Source organism: Orbicella franksi, chromosome 8 (genome assembly GCF_964199315.1).
Source record: "Orbicella franksi chromosome 8, jaOrbFran1.1, whole genome shotgun sequence".
In the NCBI taxonomy this organism is placed as follows: domain Eukaryota; kingdom Metazoa; phylum Cnidaria; class Anthozoa; order Scleractinia; family Merulinidae; genus Orbicella; species Orbicella franksi.
In genome coordinates, this window is record NC_138152.1 from 2,994,390 (window position 1) to 3,017,539 (window position 23,150).

The 23,150-nt window shown below is 40.6% G+C and overlaps 3 protein-coding genes across 6 annotated transcripts in view; 2 read left to right on the top strand and 1 right to left on the bottom strand.

Moving 5' to 3' along the window:
• The window catches only part of LOC145494095 (uromodulin-like), a 262,517-nt gene that overhangs the window by 57,121 nt on the left and 182,246 nt on the right, over positions 1 to 23,150 (top strand). The window lies entirely within an intron of this gene.
• LOC145496013 (tyrosyl-DNA phosphodiesterase 2-like) lies at positions 1,976 to 7,051 on the bottom strand. Its single transcript, XM_081475620.1, has 5 exons — positions 6,561 to 7,051; positions 6,404 to 6,475; positions 5,556 to 5,611; positions 5,128 to 5,325; positions 1,976 to 4,362 (listed from the first exon to the last, which is right to left on the bottom strand). The coding sequence occupies exons 1-5, from the start codon at positions 7,041 to 7,043 to the stop codon at positions 3,750 to 3,752; spliced, it is 1,422 nt and encodes a 473-aa protein (XP_081331746.1). The 5' UTR covers positions 7,044 to 7,051; the 3' UTR covers positions 1,976 to 3,749.
• The window catches only part of LOC145495971 (uncharacterized), a 53,159-nt gene continuing 37,055 nt past the window's right edge, over positions 7,047 to 23,150 (top strand). For 2 of the 4 annotated variants that reach the window (XM_081475564.1, XM_081475565.1), the window contains exons 1-7: positions 8,630 to 9,239; positions 9,333 to 9,668; positions 12,197 to 12,499; positions 13,298 to 14,416; positions 16,050 to 16,526; positions 17,025 to 17,339; positions 18,017 to 22,807. In XM_081475564.1, coding sequence (XP_081331690.1) covers positions 9,161 to 9,239; positions 9,333 to 9,668; positions 12,197 to 12,499; positions 13,298 to 14,416; positions 16,050 to 16,526; positions 17,025 to 17,339; positions 18,017 to 22,807 — 7,420 coding nt within the window. In that variant the 5' untranslated portion in view covers positions 8,630 to 9,160. Of the gene's footprint in view, positions 7,106 to 8,629; positions 9,240 to 9,332; positions 9,669 to 12,196; positions 12,500 to 13,297; positions 14,417 to 14,758; positions 15,339 to 16,049; positions 16,527 to 17,024; positions 17,340 to 18,016; positions 22,808 to 23,150 lie in introns of those variants that run through there. The other 2 variants (XM_081475566.1, XM_081475567.1) reach the window with 2 other exon arrangements.

Consider the following 23,150-nt stretch of genomic DNA (forward strand, 5'->3'; position numbering starts at 1 on the left):
AAATTATGCGAAAAAACCTAACAGAATATCGATAACGTGAAAGCGAGATAAACGAAAAGAATGCGATCACGAAAGAATGCACATGCACATAACAAAGAATTAAATGCGGCTGCAACATGTGTTATGTTCCTGACACTTACATATTATCATCACTTTAATTTCATGACTTTTTTAAAATCGTGAAATTTGGAAAATTAGCTAGTCGCAAAAATTTCAGGTAGATCTAATAACGGCGTAGGAGGCGCGGTGACCTCATGGTTAGTACACTCATCTCTGGATCGAGCGGTCCGGGTTCGAGCCCTGGCCGGGGACATTGTGTTGTGTACTTGGGCAAGACACTTTACTCTCACAGTGCCTCTCTCTACCCAGGTGTATAAATGGGTACCGGCAAACTTAATGCTGGGGGTAACCCTGCGATGGACTAGCATCCCATCCAGGGAGGAGTAGAAATACTCCCAGTCGCTTCATGCTACGGAAACCGGGATAAGCTCCGGCCTGATGGGCCACTTGGCTCGTACACAGACTTAACCTTCACCTTACCAATAACGGCAGAATTACTAGCAAGACTTGGAAGCACAACGCAAGCGACTCTCTTTGATACCTAATGTTGGTAATTATACTGTAGTTCCCGAAAAGACTTGCAGGACTCTGTTTTTCTTTTAAGACTTCCTTGGGAAAACATCGAGACCCTCAAGATGTCACTGTAAAAACTGTCGAGACTTCTTCACAGACATGCACCGTAGAAATGTTTCAAAAGCAAAACAACTATCTGGACAGTACTGTAAACTGTCGTTGGTGAAATTCGACTGCTAAACACTGTTGATTTAAATGTCGAAGGAAATCTTTCTCATCTAATTATTTCTGCAGTGGTAAGTTTGTAAGTATACATGCAACAACAAATCATCCATGTATTGTTACGCTGAATGAAATGTTATCCCTTCACAGTTCCGCACCATTTTGTGCATGAAAAAAATTTCGTAACATAGAGCATTGATGGGTGCTTTGAGAAGATGCTGTCTTGTTTGTCAAATATTTCTTTCAGCAAAATTAACATGTTCAGTTCCCGTCTACATATCACCCAGCGAAAAGTAGACAAACTTAAATTTGCATACGTGCTGAACACCACATGCCTGGTACCATGATATGTCCCCAATGAAATTCTGACCTTGTTTGCGAGAAAAGTGTAAATTTTGTGTTTGTCTTCCTTGAAGAAGACAGAAACTAGTTCAGCCATTTCATTTTGTTCACTAGCCAAAGTGGCTAGTGGAAATTGAAAACCTACTAGCCAAAACTAAATTTCCACTAGTCTGTGGCTAGTTGGCTACCGTTAGTCTTGAGCCCTGCTGTGTGGAAAGCAAGTGATGAAGATGCTGATTTCTTTTGACTCAACCTTTAAATATCTACAGTTTTTTTGGTCAGAAAATTGTAGAAACTGATATGAAATCAGTGTGAAGTAAACTAGAAAATATCATTATCATCTTTGCAGCGGTGGGGGGATTTGAAAAGAGTTTTCTTGACATAGGTTTTACTTAATGCACTTGTAAGTAAGGGTGGGGCATTGCTACCTAATTGCACTGTCACAACCTCTCTTAGTGAGACACGAATGACCTCCGCAAGAACACCAAAGTTATGAAAACAAAAACATCTCAAATTTGTATGTTGTAAACTACTGATAACGAAACAATACCACATGAAAGTACTGTTAGTACTTTTTAATAGCTTTTATTTGATTAGTCACACACTAGGGTGTAATCTGACTGCTACAATAAGGTTTAAAACAGGAAATTTCTTCCTGATAGCTTTCTTGTCAATGGTCCAACAGTTGATTACTGCAATGGGAAGTGAGTTTGTTTGCTAATTAATGCAGGTCCCATAAGTTAGATCAGCATACTGTAGCATCATCAAGCATGCCCTTGCATACGAGTGGTTGGTTTCATATATATATTTTTTTTTGGGGGGGGGGGAGGGAGGGGGAGGGAAGGGGAGGGGAGTTGTCAAAGCAAATCAATTATACAATGTAATTGTTGGAGGTTTAATGCCAATATAGAACAACAGTTACTTTTTACAGCCTTTAATTTTGTGTGTTGTGATTTTGGCTTAAGTTGTAATTGATTAGTTTTGTTTCCATGATGTACTGGTAACCATTGCTTCGGTTTTAATTACTTAGCCATAGAGTAGTTTTCAATTGAGAGTTGTAAAACTAAAACCAAAGCAATATTATTACTTACTAGACTACTCAGCCAATCTCAAACCATAGTAAAACCAAAACCAAAGTAATTGCCCAATTACTTCCGACACTCAATTGAAAACGTGTTATCTGCAGCTGTCAAACACGAGGCTAGCTGAACCAATTTGAGATATGAACTACACTGGTTTAGGCACAAACAGCCAACATCCTATAACTTTGTTTTCCATTTCCTTGAAACTTACAGTTTTGCAATGGGAAATTGTATAATTAGTGGCACTTTCAAGTGAATGTGTACGTGGTAGTTCAATGTAACCCTTGGTACAATTTGATATTTTCCTTTGTTTCATGTGCATTTTAATATATTACCGTATACCAGAACAAAGGAAGAAATTGAACCACAACATGTACACAATGTATGCTATGTTGAAATACCAATAAAAATTTGAAATAATTTTAGCATTGAGTCAAATTACTATTAATACGGCTAGTTTCAAGAAGTAAATGCACCAGAAATGTTGACAACAATTCCTCTTCCCCAAGAAGTACATCCCGAAATAAGCATGTCAAATCTAGACTTCATCATATCAGGGTATTTACATGTGACATAATTTTCTAGCTTACAGTAGGTACCAGTCCACATGCCTGTAAATGGAAAACTCTAACACTGTTCATGCAAAACCACAACAAAATGTTAATTCTACAGTCCTGCTCAAAAAATTATGTCAAACTTCAAATGAGCCATCCTTATGTCACTATTAGGTATATGTAAAGTTCCACATCTGAATCAGCTACATGTACTATCACATTTGTATTTGGGTTGGCCCCTGCTATATGACTATGATAGTCAAATAGAATGGCAAAAGTTTGACTTTGATTCAGATGTCAAACTAGCACGTCTCAAATCTAATGCAAAAGTGCGATGTTTGAACCACGCGTAAAAGGTACATGTACTAACAAGGTTTAACCACTACTTGTCCACCCCATCTTCACTGCTCCTGAGCAATGTGCATGGTGTTACATGCAATATGACAACACTGAGGTGTTTAGTACATGTGACAGGCAGAAAGAGTAAACATGAAGTGTGGAGAGAGTACATCAACTAAGTAACACAGTCTAGGATCCCTGGCCGGGGGGACTACCATGTAAAAGGAACAGAGGTGCTTGTACCTGTTAGGTGTTAAAGAAACGATTTTCATGCCTCTTAAGGTGTTCAGCCTTAAAAGGTCCACAGTGGGAGCTTTTGCAGTACCTTTTAGGGTATTGAGCTTAAAAAAAGTTGACAGGAAATATAACCTGAATTTAATTTTGTCTCAGATTTGGTACCCCTTGGGGGGTGAAAAAAATTCAAGCCACGCTCACAAAGCAGGATCTTGGTACCTGTTAGGGGTTCTTTACAAACTTTCCGATGAGCACCCCTGTCTTTGTTATATGAGAGTCCCCCCTACCTCCTGGGTCTAGGACAAGTTCTATATTCATAATGAGTTCTTTGCACTCTGCCATTGTGGCAGATTTTGGTGACTGATAACCATGAACCCAAAAGTTTTTTTTTCCCCTGATCTGACTACTTCTCATTACTTGATTGAGAGAACTCGCACCACACACCCCAGTGGTCACTAGGAAACCTCCCACACCCTGCTAGCCTTTCCATTCCTACCAATGCAAATTTTGTTGCCTTCAAGGCATGTGTGCCTTGTGCAGACCTCTTAAACAACCTGTCAAACCGTATTCTTGGCTTCCTAGGATATGCCCAGTCAAGATTGTCATTAATACTCGTATCCCAGGTGAACTGGGAATCTGCTGGCCTTCCACATTCCTCCCATGCATCCACTACCCCACTTGGCAATCCCCCAACTGACGACACCTCAGCATCACGGAGGTTTGTATCGCCACCAAATATTACAGTGGCTTGTGGTGGCTGCTCTTTCATGTTCATTAAGACTTGTTCAAATTGTCTTTTCCGTTCGCCTTTGCACTGTGCAGTGCTCTCAAGGTGTGAAGTCATCAGAATTAGTTCAGTCTTGTTCTTGTGCATTACTGGTTGACAAAGCAGATGTCGTCCCATTTTACTCGACTGGAAATATGTACAATGAAGTTCATCTGTTGTTTTAATTGACGAGTTCTTGAGAAGTAATATATTAAAGTATGCATGAGTTGGCCCATACTTGCAGGAATACCTTAAAATAAGACAGTGAATCCACAGCAAATAAATTCAAACCTTTTTACCCTGCACACAAATGTCTCTTACTAACTGAGACAGAGTACCCATTAACACACAGGTGTGTGTCTTATATGCACAAAAAATGAAAAGGACACACAGTATTTGGCAAAGTGCATCCTTGAGAGGCAGGAAAAATGTTCTGAAAATTTTAGTAAATAGGCAAAGGACCCCTGAAAAGCAAAAAGAACCCCGACTCTTTGGAACTGGGGGTCTCAAGGACCCTTAACTATCAAAACCAGTGGGAACTCTACTGAGATGTATTTCCATTGATATGAAACTTTCAGAATTTGAACTTATTAAGCTGAATTTAAGTGCTCCAAAATTAATTGCGTCCATAAAATCCTCGCATTTACCATAAGTTAGATTTATTAATAATGTTCATGAGAGCTTGAAAATATTAGTTTCATTTTGCAAATTTAACCTAACAAAGCAATGTTTCTAGTGATGGTCAGACTACAAGTTATATCTCCAGATTGTCATCTTTCAATTCAAGTTTTTCATTGTTCAGCCTTTTCTTTTTTCTGGGATTCAACAACAAAAATGTGTCGTACACATACAGTAACCACTTACCAGCAAACACTTCTCCAAAAAAAGTACACAGTAAATCATTATCTACAGGCAAACAATCCCCACCCCAACCCAACCTATTGTAAATCACCCAAAATATGACTGCAAAATAATATGCATTTTGACACTTTCTCAGCATAGCTGCGGTACTTACCCAGAGCATTTTGACTGAAAAATGGATAAGGACTTTGGGATCACCTCTTGCAAGAATACAGCATCAGGTTTTAGGCTATTTATAATATGGCAGACTTTTCTTGTACGCTCGATGAGATTCCTCTCGTCCAGGCCGTCAACATTCCATGACAAGACAGTTAAGTTTGGATTTGGATCTGTTTCTTCTGCCTCACCTTGGCTGTACATTTAAAAAATAAGTGTGCATAGTCAAACTGTATCAGTACAATTTATTACTTTAACAACTCAAGACTGTAACATTTGAAGGTTGACATCAGGTTTTGAAGGCTTATAAACGTGTATCTAATATGTCTCGTGATGAGAACTGAAGCTCAGAAATATCTTCATCCTTCTGTGGTGAGAAATGCAAAGCCTCCACATCAACAATATGGTTGTAGAACGGAACTTTACCTTTCCACTGTCCCACTTCCAGATGAGCAAGCTAACTGATCGCCATGCTCAGACACCTGAGATAAACAATTTTGACACATTTTAACATACGTTATTGACCAAGTGTGAGGTCCAGATGTACATGTAGGAATATTTGTATTTATTTAATTTTAGTATTTGCTAAGTTCTCTTTTTCTGTTTGTTCACATACTCATCATACATGTTATGTGTGGGTCAAGACAAAGTCAAGGTCCTCATACAAACAGAGAAAAGAACAACGATTTGATATGATTACTGCATGCTTGGCAGAAGTCAGATTGAGAAGCTGGGAGGAGCCGCCGAACATTTGATCGATGGTAGCAAAAAACACATTTGTCGGTTGAGGTTTGAATTTTAGAATCTGCATGTTATTGGCCGTTTTCACACTAGAGACGGATAATCTGTCCAAGACGGGTTATCCGTCCAGCACAGATAATCCGTCTTGGTGTGAAAACGGAACAGTGTTCACTTTAGATGGATAATCCGTCTAAAATGAACACTGTTCCGTTTTCACACTAAGACGAATTATCCGTGCTGGACAAATAACCCGTCTTAGACGGATTATCCGTCTCTAGTGTGAAAACAGCCCATACCAAGACAGAAAATGAAGCAGACAGATAATCTATCTAGACAGATTAGACGGATTATCTGTCTCTAGTGTGAAAACGGCCATTGAAAGGTGCAGTAAGCTTACTCACATTGTAAAATGACACTGGTTGTTTTGTCATTGTATAAGCTTATATGTAATTGCCATACTAAGTCTAATTAAAAATTAATAACTAAATATTAAAAAATTAATCAATAATAATCCCAAATACTTGTTCACTCACCAGTACAGGGTTTTCCTTGCTTCCATGCCCTCCACGGGCAAAAACCGAGTCAAAAAACGTATTAATCGCGGACTGAAAGATCAAGAAATTGAACAAACAAGTTTTGATGATTCGAATATGGGGAAGCTGAAATGTTGGCAAAAAACACTCTACACACCTCAACATTCCAACTCGACTGTTGTAAATAGCTCAGCGCCACGGTATCTTCAGCTCCAGTGACGGCCATGAACTGATGAACCAAGTCAGTTATTTCAAATTCCTCACTGTCACTACTATCCCCCATGTCTCCTTGCGTTTCAGTCTTCTGTTTCTTCTTCGATTTCTTCGGTCTCGCAGTGCTATCCGACAAGACGGAGTACGATGGAATGAGCCCGCAGTTTAGGACAGCAACATTGCTGAGGAACGCAACGTCGAGCAATCGGTCTACAGTCGGCTCACTGTCTGATTGAATGACAATTATCGGACTTCGCCGGACACTACCCGAATGATTTTCGTTTTCTGAAAAGCGCGCGAAAATGTGTGACCAGGCCTTTATCATGCAAATGTGGAAGCCTGGTAGTTTTTTGACATGCCTACAACGATGAGCGATACATACAAAGCGATTGATACAGTGTAGTTGATTCTGCGACAATAATTTCATTTTTCAAGGAAGCCTACAGAAAAGACATGGATATAGACACGTACACTCCGATTTTTGTACAGGTAAGGTTCATTTTAAAATCGTAATTTTCAAATATTTTGTCTCGAATTTTGTACGGAGCTCAGAAACTGTCAAAGCTCACATGTGCGATAAGAAACATGTAGAAATCAAGCTTATTTAAGCTTATAAGCTTAACTTTAAGATCCGAACACGCACAGTGTTCAAAATTTAAAATATTCAGGACCCAAGGCAATTATGAAACATATAGGGTGTAAAAGAATAGGGAAAGTATAAAATATAGCTGGGAGTTTTCATCCAAAGAAAAGTGCTACAAATTTAATATTTTTGAGGTCTTCGATTTTTGCTGAAACCAAGAGAACCTTTTATAGTTTATAGATAAATTTGTCTTTCAGATAGAAATCTCTTGAACTCATGACGAGTAATTGAAAGGAAAACTGGTTTGGAGTCAAATCTCTTTTCTTCTTTTCATCAAAATGTAAGCTAAGGGTGCGTTCCTTTGGGTTGATCTGGATCCGTGATCCAAGATCACTCTGTTCATGGTACATCAAAGGAACCGATCAATCCACTATGGACACAGATTCATCAGCTCTAGTCTGTCTCCGGCCTTTTTTCCATCAAGTCTTTTCTTCGTAGAGCTCGGGAACCAGGCGAGCGCCCGTGAAAGCGAGCGCGGAGCGCGAGACACCCGGGCGAAAGAAAATTGATATTTCGCCAGCTACACCACGTTGCGTTTTAGCGCGCGTGTCCTGCGATCTCGACGAACTCAAGACAAAATAGGTTGTCTGTGGACAGGCTTCATCGGCTCCTGCGTTGCACCATGATCCAAGTTATCTTGGATCACCGATCCAGATCCTGATCATCGCAAAGGAACGCACCCTAAACAGCAGAACCTGTTGGGTACGTATTTGAAGGTTGTGAACTCAAACTGAGCGTAGAGATCCAAGGTTACGTGATTGTGTACGTAGGGGGTGGGGTGGGGTGGGATGGGGGGGGGGGGGGTGATGGCTGGTCATGTCTGGGTGGAACAACAGAAATAAATTGAGCACAAAGCTGTGAAATAATTTCAATTGTTCGTAGAATTTGTTTATTCAACCCGACTGAATGGTTTCTTCCTATCAAGCGTTGAAACCCACACCAAATTATTCGGTGTCTGAACATCGACCAAAACAATGATTTACTCCACTTTTTATCGCAAACTAAAGCGTCAACTCATGCTTCAGTAACGTAAAAGGAGGTCAAATACACTGATTTTATACTCACAATCTAGATCCAGCGTTTTATACCGTTTATGTTGCTCAATTTTCTAGTCAGAGAACATGATCCTTTCTTTATTTAATTTTCCTATTTATCCTAGAAACTTGTTTTTCGCTAGCGGGTGGCAGTTTGCTGCTTTCCCGCGCTTTTGCTTTGTTACTGACAGAAACATTTCAATTATTATCGTTCTTTTCCGGTTAACAATACTATTATGGCGCCAAATACAAGTCATTTCCAGATTTAAATACCTCGTTTGAGTCGAAAAATTTAGCTTGTCAAAATCACTGACAGATTTGCTTGTACTCGCATTAATTTTTCATGCTGTCAATTCACGCGCGAATAATTGGCGCCCTGTAGCAAGGTGGCAAAGACTCATAAACAAGGCCACTTATGAATGTAAGAACAAACATCATCAGGAAAAGATGAAGTGGAAGAGGATGACTTCTACCTTAATAATCTTTTGTACCCTTGCTCCTTGTGAATAAAGATTTCTTAAGCTCGATCGGTTGTTGCGTTTTTGGTCAAGCCCCCATGAGCCGAGAGCCTTGAATGGTTTGTGATCTGATCTTTAAATTTGTCCATGATCCGAAGTTAAAACCAAACTCCGCGACCTGTTTTGACATGACGTAATGCAATCCCCACACTCCACTGACTCTCGATTCAACGGTAGGACGGGGTTTTTCACGCTTGTTAACTCCGGAAAAGATCTTGCCCGATATCTAGACGCAACAGTGAAGTTGCTAATTACGCAGTGGAAAATTGACACACATCCTCGGCAGAGTGAATTTTTCACCTCGCTTAGCTCTATGGTGGCGGGCGACAGGAAATCACCATGAGGAGCTATGCCGGCTGATCGCTTGCGAACCATAAAACCCAGGACAGCTTTAGTGTTTCTCGCCGTTGGCCTTCTACAGATTTTCGGTATGTATCGTCCCATTTTGCTAACTTCACGGAGCGCTGGCGCGATTTAGAGTTCTTAGTGTGGCTAAAGCATTTTTTTTTATTCTGTCACAGGTACCCTCGCAAGTTTTGACTTCTCCAAATCAACTTTCATCTGTCAAGGAAGCGAGAAAAAGATAACTTATGCTCTAATATCTGGAGGGTACAGACATGAACGGGCGGTTGTTGGTAACGCACGTTTTCTTAGCTCCTCAACAAATCTCCATAGCTGTATCTCACGCTGTTGTAGTTTAACATGGTGCAAGCATGCTTTCGTGTCGCAACGCAAGTGCTACGGCGAGCCATGCACTGGAAGTCCTCCCTTGTATCGAAGACAACGAAGTCTTGTTCCCACCACAGGCTACCTTCACACAACGTCCACACTAACTCCAGCGGAAAGTGCGCAGCAAGGTAGCATTTAAATTAACCTTGTATATCTTTGATTTGTTTTACTATACCTAATTGATCTATCACCAGTAACGATGCAACACGCAGTGCGTAAACCTTGAATAGCTTAGCAGTGGTTCGATTGTAACGGGTTTAACCAAGCATAATTTCAACAAATAGGTCTTTAGCTAAGCAGCCGGTATTTAATTAAATACACTATTGATTCCTGTCGGTACTCAGATCTGTTTTTGGCATTATATTTTTACTTTTATCTTTAATAATCGGCCATTTTTCACACATTTTTTTCTCTGTATCTGGCTTGTATGACGCGGTGATAAGAACAGTTATGATCTAAACCTGCTGGAATGAACGCGGGGGGAAAATTTGACATTTCATGATTTTCTCCCCTTTAATAGCGTTTTTATTTGTTATGTTAAATATATTTTTACCGATTTTGCTGATTAATTTGTGGAGATGTCATCGATTGCCTTGGGGAAGGTCGAGAAAGAAGAGACTTTTTCTCCTTTTAAGGTTACCGTATATCTTCAGAGGTGTCTCGCGTCCAAGCGATGTAGTGCGTCCGATTTAAACTAACGATAGGTAAACTCCACATCAAATTAAAGCTTATAAAGCTGGCTATCAAGCTATACCAAGAAGTTTGAAATAAAATGAATTGTGGAGTATTTCACGACCTCTAAATGGGAGCTTCCGAAACACCTTTTGAAAGCTTCAAGTCAAAGGGCTTTGTTCGTTAATTTTCCCTTAAGTTTGAACAGTAGCTAGGTTAACATATAAACAACAAAATCGTGTCAGCAAATTGTTTATTTCGAAATATTTTTTCTCCAAGAGCGATTTTTGTACGATCATTGCACATTTTTTAAATCCAATTTCGAAAATGTTCTGTAACTTTTTACTGCAATTGAATATGGCAAAACGCAAACCCTTTTTTAGCGCTTTGGGTCTGGAAACTAAGGAACAAATTAAATTAACGAAAAACGAACTTCGCTTTAACTTGAAGCTTTCAAAATGTGATTTGGACGCTCGCATTTAAAAGTCATGAAAAATTCGACAATTCATTTTGTTTCAATATTCTTTGAAAATATAGTTTGATAGCCAGTTCTATAAGCTTTAATTTGATACGGGGGTTTGGATATCTACAGTTTAAACCGGACGGGCTACATTACTTGGACGCAAGACACCTCTAAAGGTATACGGTAACCTAAAATAAATCTGTTTTGGTGAGCCAGAGACACAGTAAAATAGTTTGAGATTAAATAGAAAGCAACAAAGCCCTGGTTAATGAAAAACTTTCCTTGTATTGGCTGCTTCGTTGTGTAGCGACTGCATACAGGTTTAAAACCCGTTTCGGCTTTCATTGTGTGTTGCCCTGAATTTTAATGTCTCGATATTCATATCAACCCGGGTTTCACGTTGCCAGAAACAGGAATTTATTTGGCTTTATTATCGGTTGAATTACCCTTTTGTTATCGCCCAGTACAGTTCGCGATACTCTGTGAACAAAACCGTGAAATTTCCTCAGGGTAGCATCGCTCCAGTAAACCATGTAGCTATGGAGTATCAGTGTTGCCAAAAGTATCGACTATTCATGCGCTTGACTTTTAAACCCTAGCCAACCTAAATAAATGCTTGAATAAATAAGGAGGCGAGCCTAAGAACATTGAAAACATATTTTCTTTACACGGGGATGTGCAGGCAAAGTGCACAGTTAGTTTACTGCATTTTATCTTAAAGAAGCAAATATTGTGTCCGTTTATGTACTTCATTCAATATATTGTAAAACTTTGTCTCTTTTTTCAAGAGCCACGCGTTTTTGGCCACACTACCCCAAGAGAACTGAATTATTAACAATAATTTCTGCCTCAGTGACTGACACCTGGAGGGAAGTAACTACAGTGTAGATCGAGTTCAAGAGAGCATGTTATTTATATTTTAGAACATTTTTCTGATTACTTGTGAATTGAAGGAAACCTTAAAGTAATAGTTAAGTAAGGTAGAATTTGCAATAAAAAAAAAAAAAATAGAAAATGAACTAGACTGGGTATGATGCGAAAGATTTAGACGGATTAATAGGCCGCTTTCGATATATCAATATTCTAACATGGATCCGAGGCTTTCGGGTCAAAGTTGCAATTTTTTTAAAAGTTTCTTTTGTCTCACAATTCCCAAAAGAGACTTGGATACAAAGAAAATAACACCAAAGGAAGACGTTTGTCCTGAAAGCCCCGGAGCCATGTTAGACTGGAGCAATGTTACATGTTAACCATGCAATTATTTAGAAATTGTTATTAGTTAGGAATTTTTACAAGACCAAATCAGCGCTGCTGTAATTTTGAATCGTGTTTAAATAAATGCTATTATTATTATTATTATTATTATTAGAATATTGATATATCGAACGCAGCCTATTAAAAATGACGAGCTTAAATAAGACGGCCATATTTTCTAGACTCGCCTTACACGGCGAAGCTCCTTAAGCACCCAAAAGCGAGCTGGAGACAGCCAATATTTGTAACGAAATTTTGTTATTTTAGATGTTTCTTGGGCCCTGTCCGACTTAACTCAGTGCAAGAAAAGTGCAATCGTCTTCAACTCTACTTTGGCCAATGGCTATCAGTCCGGGAAATTTGTGGACCATGGAGACCTGGGCGCCATGTCCGTGTGTCAAGATCTGTGCTGTCAATCACACGAGTGCGACGTGGCATTTATGGCGGGAAAACGTTGTTTCTCTGTTCATTGCCACAGCCAGGCGCAGTGTTTGTGGATGCCAGCCAAAGACAACAAATACATGCTGCAACTTTCTTATATCGCTAGTGCTCACAGTATTCCATTCAGCGGTAAGTCACCACTAAGCTCAGCACAGATTCCGGATGTCTATTTTCCTCGATCTGAGTGCTCTCTTTTCTCCAAAATGGCGAGTAGAGCTCATTGATAACCGTGGTGAATAGTCTTCTAGTTGGTTTGAGGTTGATACAATGAAAACGTTTCTGGTCCGCAAGGACAGAAACTCCCCCTTCCCCAACGTTCGGAATACATAATTGGTTGATTAAGACGCGTTTCTTTGAAAGCATTCAGATAACTTACTGCTTTTCCGGGCATTCATTCCAGAATTGTCTCAAAAGCTCTCTCGAAACTGCAATGTCTTTTAGGGTTTCTTTGACTTGTTACTTCAGTCGTATCTGACTTCGAGACGGAGAGCAAATATTGGTCCCAGGGCTCTCTAAAAAGTGGCCTTTGGTATGGACCATTTTTTTTTAGGGTGGGGTTGGGCAATTTCTGAGAAAAAATTCCTGCATAGCAGGGACTGCTGGAAAAAAAATCATGCAAGGGGAGCCATGGGAAACAAAAATCGAGCAAGTGCTTTCTAACATCCAGGTCCTGTATTTTGACGTTAAAAAATTCTTGCACAAGCTATTGCTCACCAAAACAAAAACTCGTGCACAACCTAAAGTAAGAAAAAATTCCATGCTCCAGAAATTTGCCCAACCCTTGGACCCCCGCCCATCACCCCCTTCTAAAAAATTATGGTCCGTCCCTTAACAAAATGAAATTCAATAAAATTCGCACGTATTCCAATTTTGTCATGTTATAGCTTTGAGAATTAACAGTATCTTATTGCCGTTAATTTCTTATAGCGTCTTCACTGAAGGTTGATCAACCCACAGAAGTAATGTTTGAAGTGGAAGCAGATGCAAGGCCTATTAAAACTTATAAGACTGGAAACCAACAAACGGCACACACATTGTCACGTAAGCCACCCAGGAACAGAGAAATACCGACAGTGTCACGCAGTAAGCTCAAAGGTGGAGGGAGTGAAATGAAATCAGCGTCGAAACACAACCCTACGCATGGCGTGACAGGGAAGACCACAACGGCTATGTCACGCGATCACTTAAAAGTCAAACACAATAAAACTACTTCTGCACCGCCGCCATTTCATGGTAAGGACACTAAGGAAAACACTACTGTGACTGTGTCACGTAATCCTCTAATAGCCGAGCACACGACAACTACGCAGTCTGTGTCGCGGCGTGCTAATAAGGGAGAAGCCTCACCAACAGCGAGTAAAACAGCACAGGCGATTTCACAGAATGTTCCCAAGATAGGACAGGAAAAGGCCAAACAATTTGAAACACTAAAGCCCCCAGTTCCAAAACAATCACATATAAAAGACGATTTAAAGGGTCCAAGAAGTATGAAAGTTAGCGCAAGCCCTGCCACGACAGTTGCATTGTCTAGCACACAGCACGTATTGAGGAAGCAAACTCTTGCTGAAAACAAAAACAGCGTCGTTTTGATCAACTCAGAAAAACTTGCACCTTCCTCGCAAAGTAATGCAATGGCTCACTCGAGGCAACCGCAACCTAGATTAGCCTCTTCCCTAATCTTCTATTCCAAAGCGTCTACTTCAGTCTTTGAAAGTTCTAGTACCTTTGTAGCTGGCAATGTTTCTCAATTTGATTCGCAACACACTACGGACGACGCAGTGTCTTGCAAAGACAGCGAAATATTGCGAGATGTTTCTCCTCCAGTCGGACAAGAAACTGCACTGGGGCCTGTACCGGACATGCGTACTTGCATTGAACTAAGTTGTGATCACATGGGTGGTGACGTTGCTTACATGCGCAGTTCGCAGTGCTTTGTGATCACGTGTCAAAGTCCTGCCTTGTGTCAAACGAATGAGCTAAGACCTGGTATTTCAGACACTAACACGACGGTAGCCTTTCTCAGAAAACGAGGTCAACATTCTAAAGGTTAGTAACAATAACATAATTGACAAAAGTCAGGTATTTTGTCGTCGTTTAAGGTGGAAAACAAAGCAACTCATACTCTGAAAATGGAAATTTTAATCGGGTTTTTCTCCTGACGTACATTTGTTTGATTTAAATTTTCAGATCACATTTTTGTGGCGGATAGACTTCAGTGACGAATTTCTTTATTCTTGTCACCTTTTTTCTTAACAATTTATCGATATGTAAAGAAGAATCTAGAAGTTGATCAACCTGGCGATTCGCAGATTAAATTTCTTCTATAGATTAAACAATTAAGATGCGTTGCATAAAGTGAAAAACGATTACCGGAGAGTGAATTGTATCTATGTTTTTGATCATGTTGTGGTTAGATTTCCTAACTTTAAAGCATTTCAGATCAAAGGTTTGCAGATCTCCTTTTGAACTGTTTGGTTAAGTCAAACACTGCACTAAATTGGTTTGACAAGTTCTAACGAAATATTAAACATTTTTGCTTAAATTTGTTTTGAAAACAAGTAACTTCGTTCCAAGAAACAAACTATTTGTCGTTCTGTCAAAATTTTTCCAGAAAGTATTTGGAACTACGGTCGTTTACCCCTTCCTAAGATAGATCAAAACCTATTTTCTCCCCCTGATATCTACGCAATGACAACCAGACAGGTGATAAGAGAAAAGAAAATCATCAAGTAAGGCATACTGCCTAGATGTCGGGGAAAGTTATCAGAAACTTAAAAGACGGAACCACACGACGATCGACGAGGAAAAGTTATTTAATATTTCAGGCTTGACACACTAAACTCTCAACTCACCGAGAACCTGCTCAGAGCGAACTATTTAAAATTCCTGAGTTTGAACCGTTCATTGGTCTGTATCGTAAATAACCACCGGTGTTAATTGTTCTTCCGAGTCAACATGGGTTTCTTAGGTCAGTAATTATAAATCGGGCACCAGCCATTTTTCAAATATTTTCGAACGCTAAATCCCATAAACTAGTCGGAAAAAATGCGAGATGCTAAGAGCTAGTTTCTTTTAGTAAGTGGTAGTGAGTGGAGGTACAGGATTTAAATCTAAATAGGGGTCGTTTTGACGCCTGGAATATCACTGAAATTGCGGTAGCGGTGGTCTGAAATTGTCGCAAAACAACCAGAGAAAAACACTCCGTAAGTATATATTCGGTTGACATTGTTTTATCCCACATATTTTTGCTTCCATTCTTTGCCACAGTGTAAACGTAAATAAGTTGCGAGCTGAAGTTATAGGTTAAGGCAAATCAGATTTTCCGTGAATCGTTTTGTACTTTTCATGTTGCTTAATATATTTCAAGCAAAACTGGTTTATAATTTGTCTTAGTAATCCTTGCATTGCCGAGGTTTTGAATGCAAGCTTAATTATTTACTTGTAAACTTTAACAGCTCGAGCTCAAATTAAGGGCCGCCAAATCTATTGATTTCGGTCTGACAATTTTCCTCGTGAATTTTGCTTATTACCTTGCCATAACAGATACATTAAATATTTACCCAGTTACTGCCGATATCTCATATCCTATATATTTCACTGTTAGTCATATCCACTGGGTGAAAATGATCCTGGAGAGTTTCAAAAGCCTTGACGATGTTTCTTTGTTTTCTTGTAACAGGACATCGCTCAAGAGATTCTGTCTCGAAATCGCTCAGCCGTGGAATTAATAATGTCTTTAGAACAAGCCAAGCTTCTCTGGCGCAATCACCGTCTAATGCGAAGACACCTTTGCCAACTAAACCATTTGAAGTTCAAAATTCATCTTCAAAGTCTACAGAGGTCTTCGAGAACAGCATCTCAAAAGCAATTCCTTCTGTCTTTTTGGCTTCCTCGCACATATCAGATGACACGCCAGAGCTTTCAGGGTTATATCACCTCATATCTTTCCAAGAGGTCGATAAGTCCGGGCGACAGGCTAGTCACATTCCCACTCCCCTGATAACTACATCTCGTCAAAATGGACCCCATTCTCCTCGCCGGGATTTGGCGACGATGTTGGCCGAGCTGGCTGGATCGAATTCCTCTTCGCAGAATGTACAAGCATCCTCTACAGTTGGTAGTGGAGCATTGGAGAGCATTTCCCTTAGAACGCGAGGTAAAACGCCTGAGAGAAACGTTTTTAGCATTGACTTGAGTTTCGCCGATAGGGCATAGATTAAGAACACAGGGAAGAAAATTCAATTACCGTATTTAGTATCAAGTGATACATAGGAGCGACTACGCCGACCGGGTTTGCCTGTAAGAGTTGTGTTTAAAAGAGCTACGTCACGGATTGCCCATCATGAAAAGTGTAGCCTAAAGTTTTCAAGTTGCTTTTTTGAAATCCTCGCTAATCCTTTCCATCCTTAACTATCCTTGTTCCGCTATGGCTTGTCGTTCTCTCCCTGGTGTTTTTCTGTGTTAGTAAACTACTATTTTCAGGTTTCCTTCAATTTAAAGGTAATTTTGTGCGTGGCTGAAATAACTCAAAATACCGTGACTGAGCTCCTTTAAACACTGAGATTAATAGTTCTTATTATAGTGCGTTAACAACAAGAGCGATACATAATCGCATTTGTGCATTGACCAATAACCAATCACTTTTTCTTTGTAGCCGAAAAAAGCCAGGTGACGAACACAACAAAAGTCCACCATGCTGACGTCACACTATCGGCGTGCCATTACGGTCACGTGTACTACAACTACTCCTTGTTATATGGCCGAAAGGCGGGAAATTTTACCGATCGAGGCGAAGTCAAGAACATGAGTGAATGCCTTCGTATATGCTGCAAGGACGTGTCCTGTAAAATTGCTCTTATGTTAGAGCTCAATTGCTACTCCGTTGCCTGTTATGGAAAGTTTTGTCAAACCGTGCCAGTGAAGCCATTTCAGTTCAAACCGAAAATTGCACACGTCATCAGACGAAAAGGTAAGAGTGAAACTGGTGTTCTTTATGCGTAAACTAATCAATTGGTGACGAATGAAATTGGAGGATAATTTCACTTAAAAAGTAAAATTCAGTTCACGAGTGCTTATTTGATCACCTATTAACATTATGGAAGATAAATTACAAGTTTTACCTTAGCTTCTTTATTAACGAAGAAATTTCCTTTTTCAAACGTTTTGATTTTGAAAATTGCCATAATCTCTTTATTCTGAATTAAGTAAATTGTCACCATAACACCCTTTCCACTTTTAATGTGCTGATAGCATGTTGGATATGAAAAGCCCATAGGTTTCCGGTACGACCTTGTTAATTTCAGTCGAAATTGAAGCTGCTTAATAATTATAGTAATTGAAAATATTTATACAGAGTAACCAGAGTTATTAAACTGTTGTCAATGTGGGCCCTTTTACTTGAGCAAAATAAGGGTAAAAGTCTTTCGGAACAAAAACATGGAAAAGTTCTGGGCAAAAAGCTGAAAGCATTATTTGTACCAAGGTCACTTATAATGAGCCCCTTCTGGTGGTGTTAGTTTTGAGAAGTTTGAAGCTGACATAGAAAACTGACAAAGAACATTTATTCACAGAATAACTAAAACGCTTTGAAACATTTTCTGCAATATTTTTTGATTGCTTGATATTCCTCTTTTTTGTTTCTCATAGTTGTTTCGGACACGACCAGAAACCTTCCACCCACACAATCCAGCACTTCCCATCACCCTCCGGGAGCAGTCTCTTACAATGTTACGCTACACCAGCACCAGGCTCCTCCCGGAGCGTACGGTGGGAAAGCTGGGGACCACAGGAAGGCTGAGGCACGTGGTAGTGAGCAAGGTGACCAATCAGATAAGCGTAACCAAGGCAATAACAATAGCACACGTGGGAATAGCTCTTCCAAGTTTCCGTATAAAGTCTACGAGATGTCTTCGGGTGACGATGCAGGGAAGGGCGATCAAAGCGAGTTTGCTTTCCGAGAGTTTAGCCGTTTAGACATCCTTTTGAACTTGTCGCTGATCCACAGAAAGCGTGCTCTCGATATCTCAAGATATCTAATCGAGATTGGGAAAACCACAATAGAAACCGGCTTGAGAATGGTGCAAATTCATAGCGGGAACAAAACACAAACCGAGAACTTCAAAAGTACCGTGAAAATCGGTAGGAGACTGATTTCAGCCGGAAAGAAAATCCTGGCTCGTGGGGAAAAAGTTCTCAAGGCAGTCCTGCACCCAGCTAGCGAAAAACCGCTCAAGGCACACGAGCCAAATATACCAGCTACAAGAATATCAGACCTACAAGTCGTGACACCAGTGATCAAGATGATATCACTCTGCAGTCACGGACCCTCTTACTATGGCGTTACTCTGTTGGGAGGAATTCGCGCGGGACACTTTGTCAGTCACGGAAGAGTTGATAACATGCAAGCGTGTATCAAAAAGTGCTGCGCGAATCAAGAGTGCGATTTGGCTTTCATGGTGAAGGAAGACTGTTATTCGGTTATCTGCTATCACAAAAGCTTGTGTCGAAGCGTCCGAGCGCAGCATATAAAGAAATACAAACCTCGTATTGCGCATATATGGAGAGGGTCTAACAAAGAGAAGGAACGAGTGACTGGCCACTTCCGGTCGCGTCAGCCGTCACGGAAGCATATGAAATCAACTGGGAAGGGAAAGTTAGCCATAGTAAAGTACAAAGATTTGAAGAGCGTGACTCGTGATGTCATGTCACGTCCAATGTCACAGAATCGGATGAGGAAGACAAAGGCACGAAAACGAAAGAGGACTCAAGCTCAACACTACAGGGAAAAGGTAGCTCGGACGCAAATCTCAGCTAATGACTTTGACTCTCATCTTTCTTCAAGTATATCAAACTTTCATTCTTCCACGCATGAAAGATCTCGTTTGAACGCAACGCAAGGCTTAACTCAGAAAAGTTATTCAAGGAGTTCTCAAGGGCAAACTGCTTCTAAAACACTCGTGATTAAACCTTCAACATCCATAGAGTCAAGCAAGAAAGATTCCCGAATAATAAAGGAAAGCATAAAAGTTACCAGTTCTACGCGTCGAAGCCATTCATCGGGTCTTAAGGAAGCAAATTTCACTGTGCATAAAGACACGACTTCTGAAAAATACCCAGTAGAGAAGAAGAGCAACAACGCATGCCCACACTCTCCTATTGAGCATAATGTCGGACTCCGCCATGGCTTGAAAACGGGTAAATTTTCGTATATTGGAGAATTGTTTGATATAGAAAAGTGTCTTGACGTGTGTTGCCACGAGCCAGACTGTGATATAGCTTTCATGTTAGACCAGTCATGCTATATGGTTAATTGTACGACTGAATCAGTGTGCCGTAGTGTCCCATACCATCAACACCAGTACTCCACAAGGGCAGTTTTTGTTTTGAGACGCTTCAACAAACACAAATCTGGCTTTGATAGTATTCAGCGCGTGGCAAGTCTTGGGAGAAGTACAATGCCCACTTTGTCCTCACACAAAGCCTTCACGAAGGGTAGTGTTGTCACGCCCACTATTGTACAGGCTACCAATATCGAGACAGAGCACAACAGCGCTAGTCCTTTGCAAGACTCTGACGTGGAAAACGGTCCAGAACTATGGCAGGACGAAAAGATAAAGATTAACTTCACTGGAGCACAACACTCTACGCCAAAAGGCAACGAATTCGACCTCGTGGAAATCAAAAGCAACAAAAGTGCTGACGAAAAATGGAAAAACGAGAAAATCCGGGTTCATCTTGTGAACGTGGATAACGCGGAAAGTCGGCCGTCCTCCTTAAGGCAAAAGTCCAATTTGACATTAGAGCATTCTGATAGACTTACATCGGGTAAGAGCCATGTTGATGCGCGTAACAAGGTTCCTAAAACAAACTCAAAGCCACATGTCTCGGTTACTTCCCACAATTACTTGACAGAAAGCGAAGAGAAGTTGGAAAGTTCTTCAGAAAAGGAAAACGACGTTGGGAGAAAAGGATCAAATACTAACGAATCAGCAGTTTATCACAAATACTCGTTGAAAATCAAAGTTGCTCTAGGCAGTGGGGACAGTTCACTTCAAGGTGAACCAGATTATTACAAGTCTCAATCACAGACCAGCAAGTTCTTCGATTCATACGCTCACAAGAATTCTGAATTAGTTAAGAAGACTGCGGAGAACAGTGGAAGAGCGGGGTCTGGAATGAGTGGTAGTGCCGAGTTAGAGACCGGGAGCGATTACGACACAAGCTCCGCCCAGTACGAAACAGGTTCTAGCCTGTACGAGACAGGCTTTACATTCGATTCGTCTTCCGCAGAATCAGCGTCCCAAAATTGCTCCAGTTACTCTTACTATAATGTCACTTTACAAGGAGGTGTTCAAGCAGGAAATTTTACGTTCGCCGGCCGAGTTTCGTCAAAGGAAGATTGCGTGACTCGTTGCTGCTCAACCGTGGGTTGTGACTTGACTTTTATGGTCCTGGATAGGTGTTTTCTTGTTGATTGTTACCGTGACGATTTGTGCGATGTCACGGAGGCAAGAAATGCAGATAAATTTGAACCAGTGATTTCTTACGTGAACCTGACAATCATAGACACGCTTGTTGCAAGATCGATCGAAAACAGTGGTCTTATGTCCATAGAGAAGAATGATAACAGTTATGTTAACCAGACGTCTAGCGAGAAAGAAGACCGTTCACATGATGTTGGAGAAATTAAAACTGTAACAACTAACCGTGTGCATAACACACCTTGGACTCACGACACGGTCTTACAAACTGACATGCACCAATCAGGTTGCCTTTATAGTGCTCCATTCCACAATATATCATTCCGTCAAGGGCGACAAGCTGGGTTATTTACAAATCATGGAAATGCTAAAAACATTCACGAATGTTCTCAGTGGTGCTGTCAATCGAAACACTGTGACGTGGCATTCATGCTATCCAAGGACTGCTTTTTTGTACGTTGCCATAGTAACAAATCTTGTGACACATTCACAATCCATGGTTCTAAGTTTAACCCGAGGATGGTCTTCGTGAAAAAACAACGAGTTCAACTTGACGCTCAACGCGAGAACAGTACAAGAAATACTTCAAATGGGGTAACAAATCAACCAGGTAGCTTTCAATCAAGCGAATTTATCCCAACAAGTGCAGCGATCTTCACAGTGAATAAGTCATCTGATTATTATGGGTATTTAATCTCAAGTGCTTCATTAAGTTTATCAGCAGCAGATCAACTGGCGGTACCATACGGTCCCATTGCTTCAAAAGCAGCAGGTTTGGATGTAAATTCACCTGTTGCAAGCGGTACCTCTGAGGATGACACCAGTCCCGAGGCCACACAACCTGTTCCAAAAGATGACCCATCAAACTTCGTAGAGGTAAAAACGAACGGTTCGGAATTTTGGTGGCAGTTCTACAAGCCAGAGGGTATTAATCTAAGCAATTCAAGCTTCAAGGTCGAATTGCCTGATGTCAGCGAAAGCACGAGAAATTATGCAGCCATTGCATCAAGTAGATCCGCTTCGCCAACGGTACGTGGTACTCATTCTCACAACCAAGAGCAAGGATTATGTAACCGCGCTAAGATTGTAAATGGAGTGACACTGACAGGAGGTTACTATGCAGGGATATTCAGCATGCAGGAAAACGTCACGAGCATGAAGCAGTGTATCTCAAGATGCTGCTGTCTATCCAAGTGCAATGTAGCTTTTATGGTCAGTAAAATTTGCTACGTGGTCCAGTGCTTCAGTAATGAGAAATGCACTACTGTCAAAGCTCATTATGCAAGGCGATACCATCCACAGGTATCGTACGTTCGCCAAGGACCCATAGACACTTCACTGGATGAAGTCAAACATCATGTGACCGATCATGACCTCGTTACTGATAAGCTTCGTTGTGTATTGGATGACATCAGTGGGGCGAAGTACACGGTACCGAAAGGATCTGCGTTGGTGCACTCTTCAGCTCAAGATTTGGGTGATTGTGCAAAGCTCTGCTGTCAAACAAGAGGTTGTGAAGTTGCTTTAGTAGATAATGGTACTTGTTTCTCGTTGAACTGTCATGGCAACATCACATGTCCAAACACGAACCTTTCACGTGATGAGCAATTTTTTTCACGCTCGGTAGTCGTGATAAAGGACTTGCTCCATTCACAAACGAATTCAGAAGGCGTCGAGACCGAGGCCTGTGATTTCAGTAATGTCCTCCATGAAGTCGTGCTGCGCGGCGGCTCGCAGTCTGGAAAGTTCAAATACCTGATCGAAGTAGAAAACATGGACACTTGTATCAGAGAATGCTGCAGACATAAAGTTTGTGACCTCGCTCTCATGTTGAAGGACAACTGCTTCTTAGTGTCGTGTCACAATGAGATGTTGTGTGACCCGATACCGTCCCGCTCCTCTGACTACCATCCCCAGATAGCCTACAAGATCAAACATGGGAAGCGACGGCATATTGGTAAGGAAGTTTCCTATTTACACTCTATTCAAACAGTGTGAGCTGTTGGACTAGGGTTTCAGTCGACGTTTTCAAGGCAGCGTTTTTTGTGTGGAGCTTTGCTGTGTATCAGAAGCTTATGCAATTCCCACTACGGTGAAATAGTTGCGACATTGATCAAAAGTAACATGATCTCGTTGTTATTCGTAATCACAAAAGATTATTCAGTCATTTCCGTAATCAATTTGGTTTTGAAGGTAGTTAAAGGTACTTAAGTCTTTCTTTCCATCCCGAGATTGTCAAACTTCGATCAAGAAACTTTTTACTATGGTCTAATAATTTGTTTGTATTTGTTATATTTGTT